The 15087-nt window shown below is 52.0% G+C and overlaps 1 protein-coding gene across 2 annotated transcripts in view; it reads right to left on the minus strand.

Moving 5' to 3' along the window:
• Nucleotides 1–4481: 4481 nt before the first annotated feature.
• The window catches only part of PIAS3 (protein inhibitor of activated STAT 3), a 49932-nt gene continuing 39326 nt past the window's right edge, over nucleotides 4482–15087 (minus strand). For both annotated transcript variants that reach the window (XM_063146226.1, XM_063146227.1), the window contains 5 exons: nucleotides 14814–14950; nucleotides 13067–13235; nucleotides 11903–12030; nucleotides 7983–8020; nucleotides 4482–6199 (listed from right to left, as the gene is read on the minus strand). In XM_063146226.1, coding sequence (XP_063002296.1) covers nucleotides 5927–6199; nucleotides 7983–8020; nucleotides 11903–12030; nucleotides 13067–13235; nucleotides 14814–14950 — 745 coding nt within the window. In that variant the 3' untranslated portion in view covers nucleotides 4482–5926. The remainder of the gene's footprint in view (nucleotides 6200–7982; nucleotides 8021–11902; nucleotides 12031–13066; nucleotides 13236–14813; nucleotides 14951–15087) is intronic.

A 15087-nucleotide genomic window follows, 5' to 3' on the forward strand; every position in this document is an offset into this window, starting at 1 on the left:
AAGGTGAGTTTTACGTGCACTGGCTCACAGCAGGCCTGTTCAGAAGTCCCCTTAAACCACGGCTTTAATCATGGTGGTTAAGCCATGATGTGTTCGGACGACACCTTAAACCACGACTTTCTATGGTGAATAAGGCTTTTTGCCCTATTCACCATGGTTTAAGGTGTCTTCTGAACACAGCCCGGCTTTCTGGCTTAACCACTGTGATTTAAGGTGTCTTCTGAACACAGCCTGGCTTTCTGGCTTAACCACCGTGGTTAAAGCCGTGGTTTAAGGTGTCTTCTGAACACAGCCCGGCTTTCTGGCTTAGCCACTGTGGTTAAAGCCGTGGTTTAAGGTGTCTTCTGAACACAGCCCAGCTTTCTGGCTTAACCACCGTGGTTAAAGCCATGGTTTAAGGTGTCTTCTGAACACAGCCCGGCTTTCTGGCTTAGACACCTTGGTTAAAGCCATGGTTTAAGGTGTCTTCTGAACAGGGCCGCTGTCTCCTAGGCAACCGCACCCAAAGCGGCCTACAGAGATCCCTGAAGGCAAAACTCACCAGTCCCACGTTCCGCACCCACCAGTGCGGTCACTGGCTCAGCAGCCAAACCCACCAAAGATGTTACGCCTCCACAGCGGTTCTTTTTCCAAGGATATTTTTTTAAAAAACATTTATTTAAAAAGATACTTTGCGTATACACAATGGCTCCCAAGTTGATAAAACAAGGAATTCAACAGACAGAATAAATAAAACCAGGAGAGGAAAGACGGGGGCTCCGTAAAGCGTCCCCTTTTCCATTCAAAAGGGGGTACAGGGGGAAGTTTCATTGCATTAATGAGCGGTTGTGTGTGTGGAATCAGTTCCCTAGGGAGGTTGTGGGCTCTCCCACACTCGAGGCCTTCAAGAGGCAGCTGGACAACCATCTGTCAGGGATGCTTTAGGGTGGATTCCTGCATCGGGTTGGACTCGATGGCCTTGTAGGCCCCTTCCAACTCTGCTATTCTATGATTCTATGATTCTATGTTTAAGTGTCAGCCAGGGGTATCAAAAGAAAAAAGCAGACTTCGCCGTCCGTCCCGTCACAGAATGCTCATTAATGTGCACAAAACGTAGCGGCGTGTCTGCGTAATTCACACTTTCTTTACGAAGCCTTCAGCTCCGGATCCTTCCTTGGTAAACAACCAATGCGTCAACAGACTTCAGGGCCAAGCGCCAGGAGAGAAAAGGGGGAGCCGAAAACGTCCGGCCGTAAAGCCGCGTTTCCCGGAAGCAAATGAGCGAGGGCTTCCCTGAAGGGGCTGCTCCCATCTCTGTAAACGCACAGCCCCAGCGACACGGATGGCAAATCTGCAGTGTCGCTGACCAAGGTATCAGGCTTCCAAAGCCGCTGGAATGTTCTGGCAATGGCCAAACGGAATGGAAAACAGAGGTGGGGTTTTCAGAAGGCCGTTAGGGAAGAGGGAAATAGTGGGAGGGGGCTGCAGTGGGGCAAATCTTAGTCACGCCGGACCCTCGTGTTTCAGCATTTCCTCGCAAGGGACTGGAAACTTGACTTCCATTGAAACAAAAAATTGAGGCATCCTTAAAACGCAGGTCAGACACAGTAGCATGACCAGAGCTGGAGTGTTCTGCGGTTTGGGGTTATGCCACTGGCCACGATAATTTGGAAGTTCAAAACCATTAAGCAAGGGATTAGAACCTACAACGATGCTACTTAGAGCCACTGAAATAAGTGGGACTGGACTTACTCATGACTAACTCAAGCCCCATTCATTTCTATGCCTTTAACTCTAAGTAACGTTGGATTTAACCTATAATATCCAACAGAAAACGCTCAGAAAGGTGCACAGCTTCAGCAATTTGCTTTGAAAAACCGGCAAGCGTCTGCTTCCTAGAAAGAAATGAGACAGCCGGCTGGGGCATTCTGGGAGTTGTAGTCCCAAACCATCTGGAGTAGGCTGACCATCAGAAAAGGCGGACGGGGCTCCTGTATCTTTAGCAGCTGCATAGAAAAGGGAATTTCAGCAGGGGTCATTTGTATATATACAGAACCTGGTGAAATCCCCTCTTCATCACCACAGTTCAAGCTGCAGGAGCCCTGTCCTCTTGTATCTGGTGAAGAGGGCAGGGCTCCTGCTGCTTTAACTCTTGGGATGAAGAGGGACTTTCACCAGGTTCTCCATATATACAAATGACACCTGCTGAAATTCCCTTTACTATGCAACTGCTAAAGATGCAGGAGCCCTGTCCTCCTTTCCATACGGTCACCCTAATCTGGAGGGAACCGAGTTGAGCAAAACTGGCCTTCAAAGCCTCCTCAGCCTCGTGATGAAAGATCAGACGAGGGCAAACAAACTCGTGTTCATTGCTACTTATGTTCTTGTGCAGGTAAATTCCCAAGGAAGTTCCCTGGAACACAGTGTGATCTTTTCCCTTTATTCCGAACAGCCAAAGTTATTTTGTTTAAGGAAATCCTAACCCCCACCCCCCACCCCAACTTATCCAAGCAACTTTCTCTGAAACAACACAGCCCAGCTAAGGGACCTGGATTACAAACAATGGTGCATTTTGTGAATTCTCTGATCCAAATGCAATCATGGTGCCCTTCTTGAATATCTTTGATCGAAATGCTTTGCTCTGAAATTTGGCATTCTGGCTGTTCTCTTTGTGGAGCCTACTTTTTTAAAAAAGAGAGTTTGAAGAGGAAAGATTTCTAATACTTAATATTTCACTCTCAAAACAGATTCAATGCCCATTGATTCTAATGGGGGAAGATTTTGCCCCACACTGAGTTCCTCCCATTGAAATCAATGGGGCTTAAAAAGTGCTCAGCTTTGGTTGACCCACCGAGGAGGCAAACCTAGGCCTGTTTAGACAGAGAAAAGTCCTACAGCTCCCAACACCCCCAAGCCAGCCACGCTTTTTATTTTCCCGTCGAAACACACGCAGGATCGCGCCCGGACCCTTCTCACCTTGTGAAAGGGCTTTGTCACACTGGCTGGCTTGGGAGAAAATGGGGGCGGGTGCAGCAAGACGAGGGGGCGTGAAGCAGAAAACGTAGAAGCGGCTGCTAGAGGCGGAAAAATATACACACAAAAATTGTACACTTAAATACATAAATAAGTTGTGCAATGGACGATGTGCCACCCCACCCCCGGCTGCCCCCAATACGTGGGGAGGGATGACGCAACCTTCATTTCGTCTTCAGGAGAGAGAGAAACCCAGAAAAATCTTTGGAGTTGCATATGTACAAAAAACCGAAAATATAGATTATTATAATATATATATATATATATGTATCTATATAGATCTTTTGTTCTCTGTACAAGACTGATAGGAAATATTTTAAGAGGAGGGGGTGGAAACTCCAGATCTACAGTTTAAAAAAATACATTATAAGAACAACGGTCTAGAGATGGGGCAGAGCTACCCTGGATGGAAGGGGCAAAGCGGGGAGATAGATGGGCGTGTGAATAGGGGCGAAGCTGCTGCCGGGGGTCTTAGCACAAAGCCAAGCCTGCGGGGTGCACCGTTTAAAAGAGGCACCACGGAGCATGTCCAGATCCACAGGGAAGCGCTGCGCAACGCAGAGCGGGGTTCCTGGGCCGGAAGGCACGCGGCCACGACTCCGCCCAAAGCGATGGAGACCCAGGAGCGCTCCTTGAGCAGCACCAAAGAACCAGAGATGAAAAAGATCCGGGTCCCAGTTGGGCTGTGGATGTCGTCGAGGAAGTCCAGAACAGGGGACAGTCGGCGTCTGAACTCGTCCCTCGGGCGCCCAGCTTTGATATTCTGCACGTTGCTCCACGCTTCCACTTAAATCTTTGTTGGAAGTCCAAGGTCCTTTTCCTCTCACCGTCACTCAGAAACGTTTCTGCATGTAACCTCGTGAAGGGCGTCCTTCTGCCAACGAGTCCCAGAACATTGTGTAAAAGGAACTCTTAACTTGGCAGTAACCCAGTTGAGCTGATCCAGCATGGTACCTATGACTGATGGCCTCCTAGCAGGCGGGAGAGGAAAACCATCACTCAATGGACTGGTTCACACTTCACACTAGCCCAGGGTTTATTTAACCCATGGTTTGTGGCCCAGCCCAGGGTTTGTCTGGCAGACGATTGAACAAGCCATGGTTTGATGGCTCAATCTCTGGGTTGTTTCTCTCCTCCTTTGCCCACTCCCTCCCTGTAACCGAAATGCCCTTCAGTACTATAGGACTGGCATGTAGAGAGGCTGGTGGGGCTTTTTACATCTCTTGCCCATCGCCTGTGTATCCTGGCAAAACAACCTATGGTTCTGGGTTTGAATGTTCTAATTTATAAGGGTACCCATGCTTTAAGCAACCCAGAGTTCACCATCTGATGATAAACCATGGGTTCGCTTTCTGGGTTGTTCATTGTTCACAAACCATAGTTAGTTAGCACAGCCACGTCCACACATCGTGACAACACAGAACTCAGCAACCCATGGGTTAAATAAACCACAGGGAAGCATTATGGCGAAAACAGCAGGGGTGGATTGTGTAACGGTTAAACAACGCACATATAACACATGGCTTATTTTAGGGGTTTGGATAACAGCAAGCCGGGGTTGCCGCTTGAATATTCAAAATGGCCGCCCACATGCCCTGCAGCTTGAATCATACTGGGCTGCGGTGACCATGTGAACTGGGTCACCGTCTCCCACCCCTCCTTTCTGCTGTTAGTTCCCTTTCTCTTGGCTTGTTGGCATTAACCACAGTTTAGCATTACGTGCAGACTGACATAAACTGTGGTTAAGGAAAACCACATATTCTTGCGACAGCGGTCTGCAATTTCACGCTCAAATTCTAATTTATAAAGGTAACCACAGTTGTCAATATGCAGATATGCGATTAAGCATTTTGAGCTAACTTTATGGCTGAGCGTGTCAGGTGAACCATACCTAACCACAGTTTAAACACACTCACTAACCATTTGCTGCAAAGGGGTTAGCGGACAAACCATGGCTTAGCGTGTCGTCGGAACAGGCCCATTGTGCATTTAATGCTAAACCATGGTTAAGCAGAGACAGGTGCACGTTTCTGACCATGGCCTCGTGTTTTTCGTGTCCAAATTACGATCTTTCAAGTGCCGGCTGGCCCTGCAAAACATGTTGTGCCAAGGTGCCGGGATAAAAATAATAAAAAGTTACAAGACATATTTGCGGGGGGTGGGGGTGGGGGTGGGGGGATGGATGGGGTGGACTTTGGTTGGCAGGTTTTATACAGCATTTGAGTTCACATAACTCTTCAATGGACACATGTCTCTCCCCAACAGAGTTCTGTGAAACTTGGAAAACTTGCACATCTTTATGCAGGTGTGAATTGGTCCATTATAATTTACCTTGTCATTTGCAAACACAACCCGTTTTAACACTAGTGGGTTAAAACCAAGGTGCTTGATTTCCCCTATATCCCGGGCCAAGGAGTTAAGTCGAATCGTATCAAATCCTGCCTATTTGCAACCCAGGTTTTACGCCCAAGGTAAACGTGGGATTTTGCCATTTGGGTAGATTCTGCAGATGTCGGGGCTCACTTTGCCTAATTAAGCCTGCTTCCGTTACGCCATTGGGCAGATGAAACCCCGCCCACTGACCGAAACGAAGCCCCAGCTCACCCATCCTTCAGGCTTCGGAGATTTTCATCGGATGTTGACCACAAGCCCCTCTCAAGGCCAGAAACGCGGCAATGAAACAGTCGAAAACTTCCATTCCGGGGCTCTGAAAACTTCCGTTTTCCAGGCTGTGCGCAGAATCGCAGCACGCACACAGGACCGTGACGTGGGAAGGGAAGACCTGAACCCGGCTCCCCCTCCTTCCAAGGTGCCGCAGGAACCCGGCTCCCCGAAATCTTCCTTTTTTTTTTTTTCCTTCTCTCAACCGCGGAGGAATGAAGCTGCACAAAGAGTCTAAAACTTCTGCCAGGGTTTAGTCTAGAGAGATGATATCCGGCCGGCAGCCGGGCAAAACCGGGCTGCCCCCCACGGCGCCGCTGTGCGCGTGGCCCTCCCGCAAGGGCGCGGCGGGGGAAGACACCACGCTGTTCATGCGGCTGCTGGTGGGGGAGCTGACGGTGCCGTGGGAGCCCACCACCACCGGGGCGAGGGGGTTCATGAAATGCGGGGAGGGGCCACGGTACTGGAAGAAGTGGCTCAGCGTGTCTTGGTCATCCAGGGGGGTGATCACGGAAGGGCTGTAATGCTGCAGGGAGAAGGAGAAGAAAGAGAGAAAGAGAAGGAGAAAGCGGCGTTAGCGTCCCTGTTCCAAAAACGCAGACAACCGAAGCCGCAGGAAGGCCACGCTTATATCTGCTGCGTGACCCGTATTCCATTGCCGGATTCTCTCTCTTCCCGCCCCCCAGCTCTGGCTTACTAAACGCAGCTGCGGAGGGGCTGCTGACTGGACAAGGGAAGTGGCGCGGGGCTTGAACCCTTTCCCGTCTCCCCTGGAGCTGCTATTTGCAGAGGGAGAAACGTTTTCTATGTTTATACGCTCCCAACGCCAGCACGGCACCTGCCACAACGTGAGCAGCTGCGTTTCGTGCTAGGGTCTGTCTTCCCCACACCCCACACACCCAGGCCTGCAGCAGTTGCTGTGGCACCCCGAACGCCTTCCGGGGGGAGGGGGGAGGTAACATCCCCTGCGGGCCTCAGTGGGCGTTGAACTGAGCCACCAGAAGGAATGCTGTTAACTTCACCCAACGCTCTGCATCTTCAGGAAAGGGAGGAGGGCTGTGCCAGTTTTAGCGAAGCCATGCCAGACAACGACACACACCCCCAACTCCCAATCTAGCAGGAAATCGCCATAGGCTGCTTCAGCTTTTAAAAGTTTCAGGCAACCAAGACTCCTGTCCTCTCCCTGCCCCCCCACACACACACAAAAAACGGGGGCAGAGAGGTCTTGCTCCGCACATCCACTGCCGCCCAAAGGAGACCATCCGTGAACGGCAGTCGCTTCTGGAGTCATCTGGGTCACAAGCTGGGTGGGGAGAGATAACCACAGATGCCTCCCACAGCACTGGGGGTCGTTTCTGAGCCCGAGGGCGGAAGCAGCAACGGGGCAGGAAGAGGGAAACCCGGCAGAGAAAGCGAACCTCCCCTTGCGCTCGGAAGACGCACTTTGTTTGAAGAACATCAGAAGAGCCCTGAAACGGGATCTGAACGAGGGTCCGTCTAGTCCAGTGCTCTGTTCACAGTGGCCGGCCCACAAGCAGGACACAGGCACAACAGCACCCTCCTGTCCATGTTCCCCAGCAACTGGTGTATATAGACTAACTGCCTCGAATACTGGAGATAGCACACAACCATCAGGGCGAGTAGCCATGGGTCGCCTTCTCCTCCAGGAATTGATCCAACCCCCTTTTAAAGCCATCCAAATGGGTGGCCGTCACTAGATCTTGTGGCGGAGAGTTCCATAGTTTAGCTATGTGCTGTGTGAAGAAGTCCTTCCTTTCATTTGTCCTAAATCTCCCACCCATCAGCTTCATGGGATAATCCCTGGTTCAAATATTATGGGAGAGGGAGAAAGACGCCTCCCTGTCCACCTTCTCCCCAACATGCATGCTTTTGCACAGCTCTGTCCTGTCTCCCCTCGGCCTCCTTTTCTCCAAGCTCAACAATCCCAGCTGTTGTCACCTTCCCTCCTAGGGGAGATGCTCCAGCCCCTGGATCGGTTTAGTTGCCCTTTTCTGCATTTTTTTCCTCAGCTCTACAATATCTGTTTTTAGGTGTGGTGACCAGACCCGAACTAAGGCTAAAGCGAAGCCTGAAAGCTGTCGGTAAAGGCTAACAGGCGGATTTGCTGGGCCTGGCAGGAAGAGAAAAGCCGGGCTGCTCAAGTGGAGAAGGGAGGGGGGAGAAGGAAGGTCTGGCTTTAGGGCTCTTCCTCCAATTTGGGGAAGGGTCTGACTTGTGGGGAAGCGGGGGGCGGGGGGGAGATGGATGAGAAAAGAGACAGAGGGAAAGATGAGAGGAAGAAAACATACCTGATTTTCACTTTGAAGGAAGGAAAACAAATCCAGACCTAGAAAAATGAAAAGGGGAAAAAATAATAATCTTAATGGTAAAATGAACATATTGGAGGAGAGGAAGGGATTCAGGGAAAAAAGGGGGTGGGTGCAGGGGTGGGGGTGGGGAGACACATTTCGGCCACTCTGGGAGGGCCAGGCCAGCTCCTCATCCGATGCTGTGCTGCTGCCGGGGTAAGAATTGGGGCCCCTGGGCAGACGGGGAGCCCTCCTTCCTCTGGGCCAGGCTGCAACGGCAGGAGCGCCTCCTTTCCCCCCACCGCCGTCCCGCCCCGCCAGAGTTGGAGGCCGGGTGAGTGACACCAGCCCTGCAAGGAGCGAGAGCTGTTAGCGGCCCTCTGACTCAGGCGGCGCAGAGGAGGAGGCGGCAGCTTTGCAGGGAGGCATGAGGAGGGGCCGAGCCCCCCACCCCAACCCACCGGCCTTGCCTTCTAGGGAAAAGCAGGGATCTCCTGGCGTGGAAGGGGGGGGCAGGCCGCTGCCGAGGCGGGGAGGTGCGTCGTGTCTGCACGGCTGGCGCCTCTCCAGGTCTGCTATCCGGACACAGGCTTGCGCCACGTAGCTGCCAGCCCGTGACCTGCTAAGCTAGCCTTCCCCCAAGCTACGGCCCTCTGGATGTGTGGGGCTGCCCCTCGCATCCCGGCTTGGAAGGCTGGGGATGGCAGTCCGACACACCCGGAGGGCCCCCAGGTTGGGGGAAAGCTGAACTAAAGCAACCTCCGCACGGAACAGAAAGTCTTCTTTGGGATGGGTTTGTGTCGGCCTGAAGCCAGCAGCATCGATTTGACGTCTCCTGCAAGTTCTCGTTCTCTCTTTCTCTATCTCAAAAGAGAGATCGGTCACCCACAGAACCAACTGGACAGGGCTTGATAGCTTTACCCCCAAAGTTTAAAACACACGCGGGGAATTTCGAAAGCCCCAATCGCTTGGGACTTGCCTTTGGCCTTCGCCAAAGAGGGCGGAGAGGAGCGACTCCGAACTTGTGCAGGGGGCCTTCCGCTGCTCCCCACCGGGCAAAGCACACCCTCCCCTCAGACCCCGCTGATCCTGGCGGACTTCTGGGTGGAAGCGGAACACGCAGCAAAAACCCACGAGATCCCCGACAGCCACAAAAAGTGGCGCTGAGGTCTGTGCTGGAGTGACCGTTCACCTCCCTAATTTTGGGGCGGGGCTTCAGCCGTCCTGCCCTTTCTGCCTTCCAGATCCTGCCTTCTCGCCTTGCCAAGACGACTCTTTTGGAGACGAGGACGCAAAGATCACAAAGTGGCCGGCTTATCAATGTGAAGCGATGGAGCGGGAGGGAAGGGGGACGGATCCTCGCAGGACTGGAAGCAGCTCGCTTCACGACCGCCAAGGGCCAGGCTGCGTCTTCAGCCGACCCAGCGACCAAGCTCGGCTGAGAACCTGCAGGACTCAACACTGTCCGGAGAAGACAAGCGTCCCTCTTTCTTCCGGCTCCCTCTCATTTTCTTTTTTTTAAAAAAACCAATGCCTTAAGGTTCCGAAACAGGCTAGGAACGGGGCGAAGAAGGCTGGGGGAAATCCCAGCCGGAGAAGGAGGGGAGCTACAGCGCCTGTTTCCCAGGACTCCACAGAAGCAGAACAGCACGTGGGGAAGGAAGTGAGCGTTCGCAGGTGAGCTTACTTTACTGATATTTACATGGGGGAGGGGGGGATTCATGTTGCATTCTGGCATATACAGCCCCGTGCGTGGGCTACTCTGCAAGTCCTTGCTTCCTTTGAAGGGTCACTGAACCCGGAAGAATGATTTGTTCCCCTCCACCCTTTGCCAGCTCTGTTTCTCTGCAGGGTTTTCTCAATTGCATCGTTTAAGGCACAATCCCCGGGCGTGTTTAAGACAGAAGAAGAGGCCTACAACTTCCAGCATTCCTGCTGGCTGGGGAATGCTGGGAGTTGTAGGCCTCTTCTTCTGTCAACACAAGCCTAGGACTGCGCCCTTAGAGGGTCTCCGCTCCGAAGCCCATGGCTGGACCGGATAAAACCGGCAGCGTTTCCCCTACGTTGGCGACTCCCGCAAGAACACTCCTGGGCAGCCAAGGAAACGGGACGTGCCTGGCAGTGACGTCCACGCGGCCGGCCAACAGCCACTCCCCTCTGGCGAGTGGCCGTTGCCTACAGGCGACCAGTCTAGGAGGCTGTACGAAGCGGCACACGTCTTAAAGGCTGGATCCACCTAGGCACACGTGGGCAGGCAGCCTTGCCTAGGAACTTTGGCAAACAGCCCGTGCGTGTGTCTGTGTGTGATGTTATTTAGTGCCTGTTTATCTACATTATCTACTACTATACGTTCTGTTTGGGATGAACTATTTTGTATCCTGTACGACTCTTCCCTCTGGCACCTTGCTTGTTTATCCAAGCTGGCATCCTTTCTTAGGCAATTTCTGTTGCCATTCTTGTTACTTTCCTGTTTCTCATCCAATAATTTGAATAGTGGGCTGTAATTTAAGCCCTTCCCTTTCTTCTTTGTGGTATCCTTATTCGCCTGTCCTTGCCCAATCTCAGCCCCTGATCCTCTACGTGGCCCTTTTTTACCCCCAATCCTTTTCCTCCCTTTTGGGATTTTCTTCCCTTTGCCTAAACCTTGCCTATTCTTCCGACACCTCTTCCCTAATCTTTTCCGGTCAGAGGTAACCTTTATGTCTGTCTTCTCTGCCTGTATCCCTAACTCCTCTGCTATGAAGTCCAAATGGGGTAACAGAGGAGCGACTTCATTTAGGCATGACGGCGCCTCATCTGCTGAGAGCTCCAGGTCTCCAAAATCTAGCATGGGAGTTAGCTCAAGCAGACAGCCTAACGGCCAAGTCTTCCGCAAACTCAGGATTTGGGGGGAACCCTGTGCGGACCCATTTGACATGGGAAAGCCCCTCGGCCAACAAGTTAGGCGGTATACATGGTCACAGGCAGGATTTCACACACACCCATGTGTGTGTGTGTGTGTGTGTGTGTGTGAAATCAGACCTTGTGTAGAATTAAGACTCTCTTTTTTTTGTATGTGAAGGAAGACGAAAGTAGAAACAGTCCTCAGTGTTCCCAGAACAGAGCAAGACCTGAGCTCCTCTTCCCCAATCCCATCTTCCTCTAGAGAAGGCAGAAGAGGCGCTGGGAAGCAGGATGGGGCCACAGAGCCGGGTTTTTTGGTCCAAACCCTGCTAACTACAGGTTTGGGGCTCGGACAGCATTCAGACAAGACGTTTCTCAACGGTGGCTTTTAGAACGGAGTTTTTACACCAACGTTGAGGAATGTGTTGTCTGGCGGGAAAAGTCCACGCAACAGGGGAGCTGTTTTGGAAAAAAACCCTCCATGCTGAATATCAATGCTGTAGGGAGGAGAGTTCCTGCACAACTGTTGTGTGGAGGGCAGCATGGAGTTTCCCGTTGTGTTGAGTGGACCTTTCCCTGGCAAGAGTGGCGAAAGCGAGGGCCGCTCTAGGAGAGCAACCGGGATTGTGGGTTTTTTGCAGCAATGGCTGATGGGATACCATCGGGAGGACCGGGGGAGTAGAGAGGAACTGTCAATCAAACTCAACTCCACGGTAGCCCACAGTCACACAACAGTGGAGTCAGAACGCGTTGTGTGGGGAGCATCCCCTAAAAACTCCACCGTTGAGTGGAGTTTTCACACTGCGTTAACTAGCGTGTGGTCTGGACTGAGCCAGAGAGGATGTTGAAAACCTCATGAGGTATCTCGTTGGCCTTTGGCCTCACCTCTGTGTTACAGAGAAACTCCTCAGATGACTTGTCTTTCCTCTTCTCTTTTTTTTGAAAGGAAGAATAAGAAGCGTCTCGCTTCTCCAGTTATGCCAAAGAGCCCAAGAGATTAAGGTCCGCCTGGGGCAGAACCAAACAGTCCGAATTACCTTGGATGTCTGAGGGGACCTGGTAATGGTAGTCGGGTATCGGGAGGCTGGAGAGGTAGTCGCTGCCCACGGCTGCCATTGGGGGGCTCCGCAGCACCGAGGAGGGCTGATGGTCGGCACTTAAGACCCTGAAATGAGAGGGGGGAAAGACATCAGGCTTTTGGCGAAGGTGCCTGGCTCTGGTGGAAGTTTCCAGGTGAGATGCTTTTCCAGTAGGAACCTCCCCGGACACTGCGATCAACATCACAGGCCCTCGTCCAACGGCCAGGACCTCTTCTCCATCATCCCAGAGTGCAGGACACGGAATAATGGGCTCAAGTGACAGGAAGCCAGATCAGGAAAAAAGTCCTGTTAGAGCAGTACGACAATGGGACCCATGACCTAGGGAGGTGGTGGGCTCTCCCCTACTAGAGGCCTTCAAGAGGCAGCTGAACAACCATCTGCCAGGGATGCTTTAGGGTGGATTCCTGCCTTGAGCAGGGGGTTGAACTCAATGGCTTTATAGGCCCCTTCCAGATCAACTATTCTATGATTCCATGATGGCAGCAAGGGAAAGGGTCTTCTTAGTGGTGGCCCCACACCTATGGAACACCCTCCCCAGCGAGGCCTGTCTGGCGTCAACACTGTCGTCTTTTGGGCACCAGGTCAAGACTTCCCTCTACTCCTAGGCATTTGGAGGCATTAAGGGGGGTTTTACACATCATTTGCCTATACTGATGTTTTGGTATTTCAAATTGGTTTTAGCCACTTTCCATTTTGTATGTTTTCATACTTTTGTCAGGAGTCGACTTGGGTCTTTATTCCGTATTTCTTCGATTCTAAGACACACTTCCCCCCCCCCCATATAAGCATCTCTAAAAACGGGGTGCGTCTTAGAGTCGCGGGTGCGTTTATTATTTCTTAGAATCAAAGCTTTTTTTATGTCGGTGGTACTGAAACTAGTGTGCGTCTTATAATCGATGGCGTCTTAGAATCGAAGAAATACGGTATTTTTTATTTAAGAGAAAGGCAACGAAGAAATTTAATAAAGAATAAAACCTGAACGAGGCAGGCGTGGCTGGGAAGGAGATGGTCACGGGCGCTGCCTTGAAAGGATCGCACCCTTCAAGGCAGCGGAAAAGTCATTTCGAATACATACATCAAGGAAAGGAAGCCGCCTCCTACCCCTTAGGCCCCGCTGCCGACGGGATGGCCGCCGTGGTGACCGGGCACTGCTTCTTGGCGGGGGGCTCATCCTCGTCTGAAGAGCTGTCCAGCGTGAGGTCGATGACCTCGACTTTCTTCTTGCTTTCGGCCAGCGGCTTCCCGTCCGAGCCCACCGTGTACAGCGAAGCTGCGAAGAAGTGAAAGAGGAGCCGGTCAGGGCGGGACGAGGGCAGCCTTCCACGCCGAGGGCGGGCAGCCGGGGCCCTGACTTTGGAAGCCGGCGGCAGAAAGGACGGAGCAGAGAGAGGGACTTTCGTATACAAGCCCGGAAGGGCAATGCGAAGACAGGAAGAGGATCAGAACTATCCAAGGTGACTAGCCATGGCAGCGTCCACGGACTGGCGTCTGAATACCAGAGGGTGGAGAGGAATGGGGCAGGATTGGGGGAGGGGGTTGCTGTAGCCCTCCTGTCCTGCTTGCAAGCTTCCTCCCTTGGCAGGAGGCTTGAGCGCTTCAGAGGCTTCCAGGCCGCTGTGGCCCTCCCACTAACGGGGCTGAAGGAGTGCGGCTGAGGGTTTGTGGGAACTTTCTACAAACAGCCTGAGAAGACTGCTTCAGTTGGCTTGCGATTGGCTGTTAAGAACCCACCATTTTCAGTAATGGTTCTGTCCTGTATCACGCTCAAGCTAATCTCATGAAATAATTGTTGCACTTAGTTTATATATATATTTTTCCCAACTGATGGAGACCATTTGGGTTTGGGCTAGAATATATTGGAACCCATGACCTAGTAAGGTGGTGGGCTCTCCCACACTGGAGGCCTTCAAGAGGCAGCTGGACAACCGTCTGTCAGGGATGCTTTAGGGTGGATTCCTGCATTGAGCAGGGGGTTGGACTCGATGGCCTTGTAGGCCCCTTCCAGCGCTACTATTCAATGATTCTATGACTTTGCCCACTTTCTGTTAGGAGTATGATTGTTAGAGCAGTATGACAAAACATCAGGAAAGCCCTATGAAGAGAGACTGAAAGAACTGGGCCTGTTTAGCCTGGAGAAGAGAAGATGGAGGGGAGACATGATAGCCCTCTTCAAATACTTAAAAGGTTGTCACACAGAGGAGGTCCAGGATCTCTTCTCGATCCTCCCAGAGTGCAGGACACGGAATCACGGGCTCAAGTTAAAGGAAGCCAGATTCCAGCTGGACATCAGGAAAAACTTCCTGACTGTTAGAGCAGTACGACAATGGAACCAGCGACCTAGGGAGGTTGTGGGCTCTCCCACCCTTGAGGCCTTCAAGAGGCAGCTGGACAACCATCTGTCAGGGATGCTTTAGGGTGGATTCCTGCATGGAGCAGGGGGTTGGACTCAATGGCCTTGTAGGCCCCTTCCAACTCTGCTATTCTATGATTCTATGACTTTGCCCATTTTCTATTGGGAGTATGATTGTTAGAGCAGTATGACAAAACATCAGGAAAAACGTCCTGACTGTTAGAGCGGTCCGACCATGGAACCCATGACCTAGGGAGGTTGTGGGCTCTCCCACCCTGGAGGCCTTCAAAAGGCAGCTGGACAAGCATCTGTCAGGGATGCTTGAAGGTGGATTCCTGCATTGAGCTTGCTATTCTGTGATTCTGATACTTTTTGGAAACCAGTCTAGTTACTATGCATATATGAAAACTGTTGGACTGAGAATCCATTTGTGTGTTTTTAAAATCCCTTTAATATTTTGTATGATACGTCAGGCGCCACAACCGACGCGCCTCCTACCTTCCAGCCCGTTGTAAGCCGACGGCTGGCAGACCTCCTGGTTCTCTTTCTTGGGCTTCATGGGGCACCAGGAGCCGTCTTCCATGAACTGGATCTCGTCACAATCTGTGACGGAGTTAAGGATCTCCATGAACAAGCTGTTGAGCAAGGGGACGACACAAAAACATGGGTGCGGTTCAAAACAGGAACAGTGGCCTGGGGAGGCAACCCTGAAGCCTGAAACCTCCCCTCTCTTTGGAGAACCCTTTTCCTCTCTCACCTCTCTGCCCCTTCC

This window comes from Elgaria multicarinata, chromosome 21 (genome assembly GCF_023053635.1).
Source record: "Elgaria multicarinata webbii isolate HBS135686 ecotype San Diego chromosome 21, rElgMul1.1.pri, whole genome shotgun sequence".
NCBI classification, from domain to species: domain Eukaryota; kingdom Metazoa; phylum Chordata; class Lepidosauria; order Squamata; family Anguidae; genus Elgaria; species Elgaria multicarinata.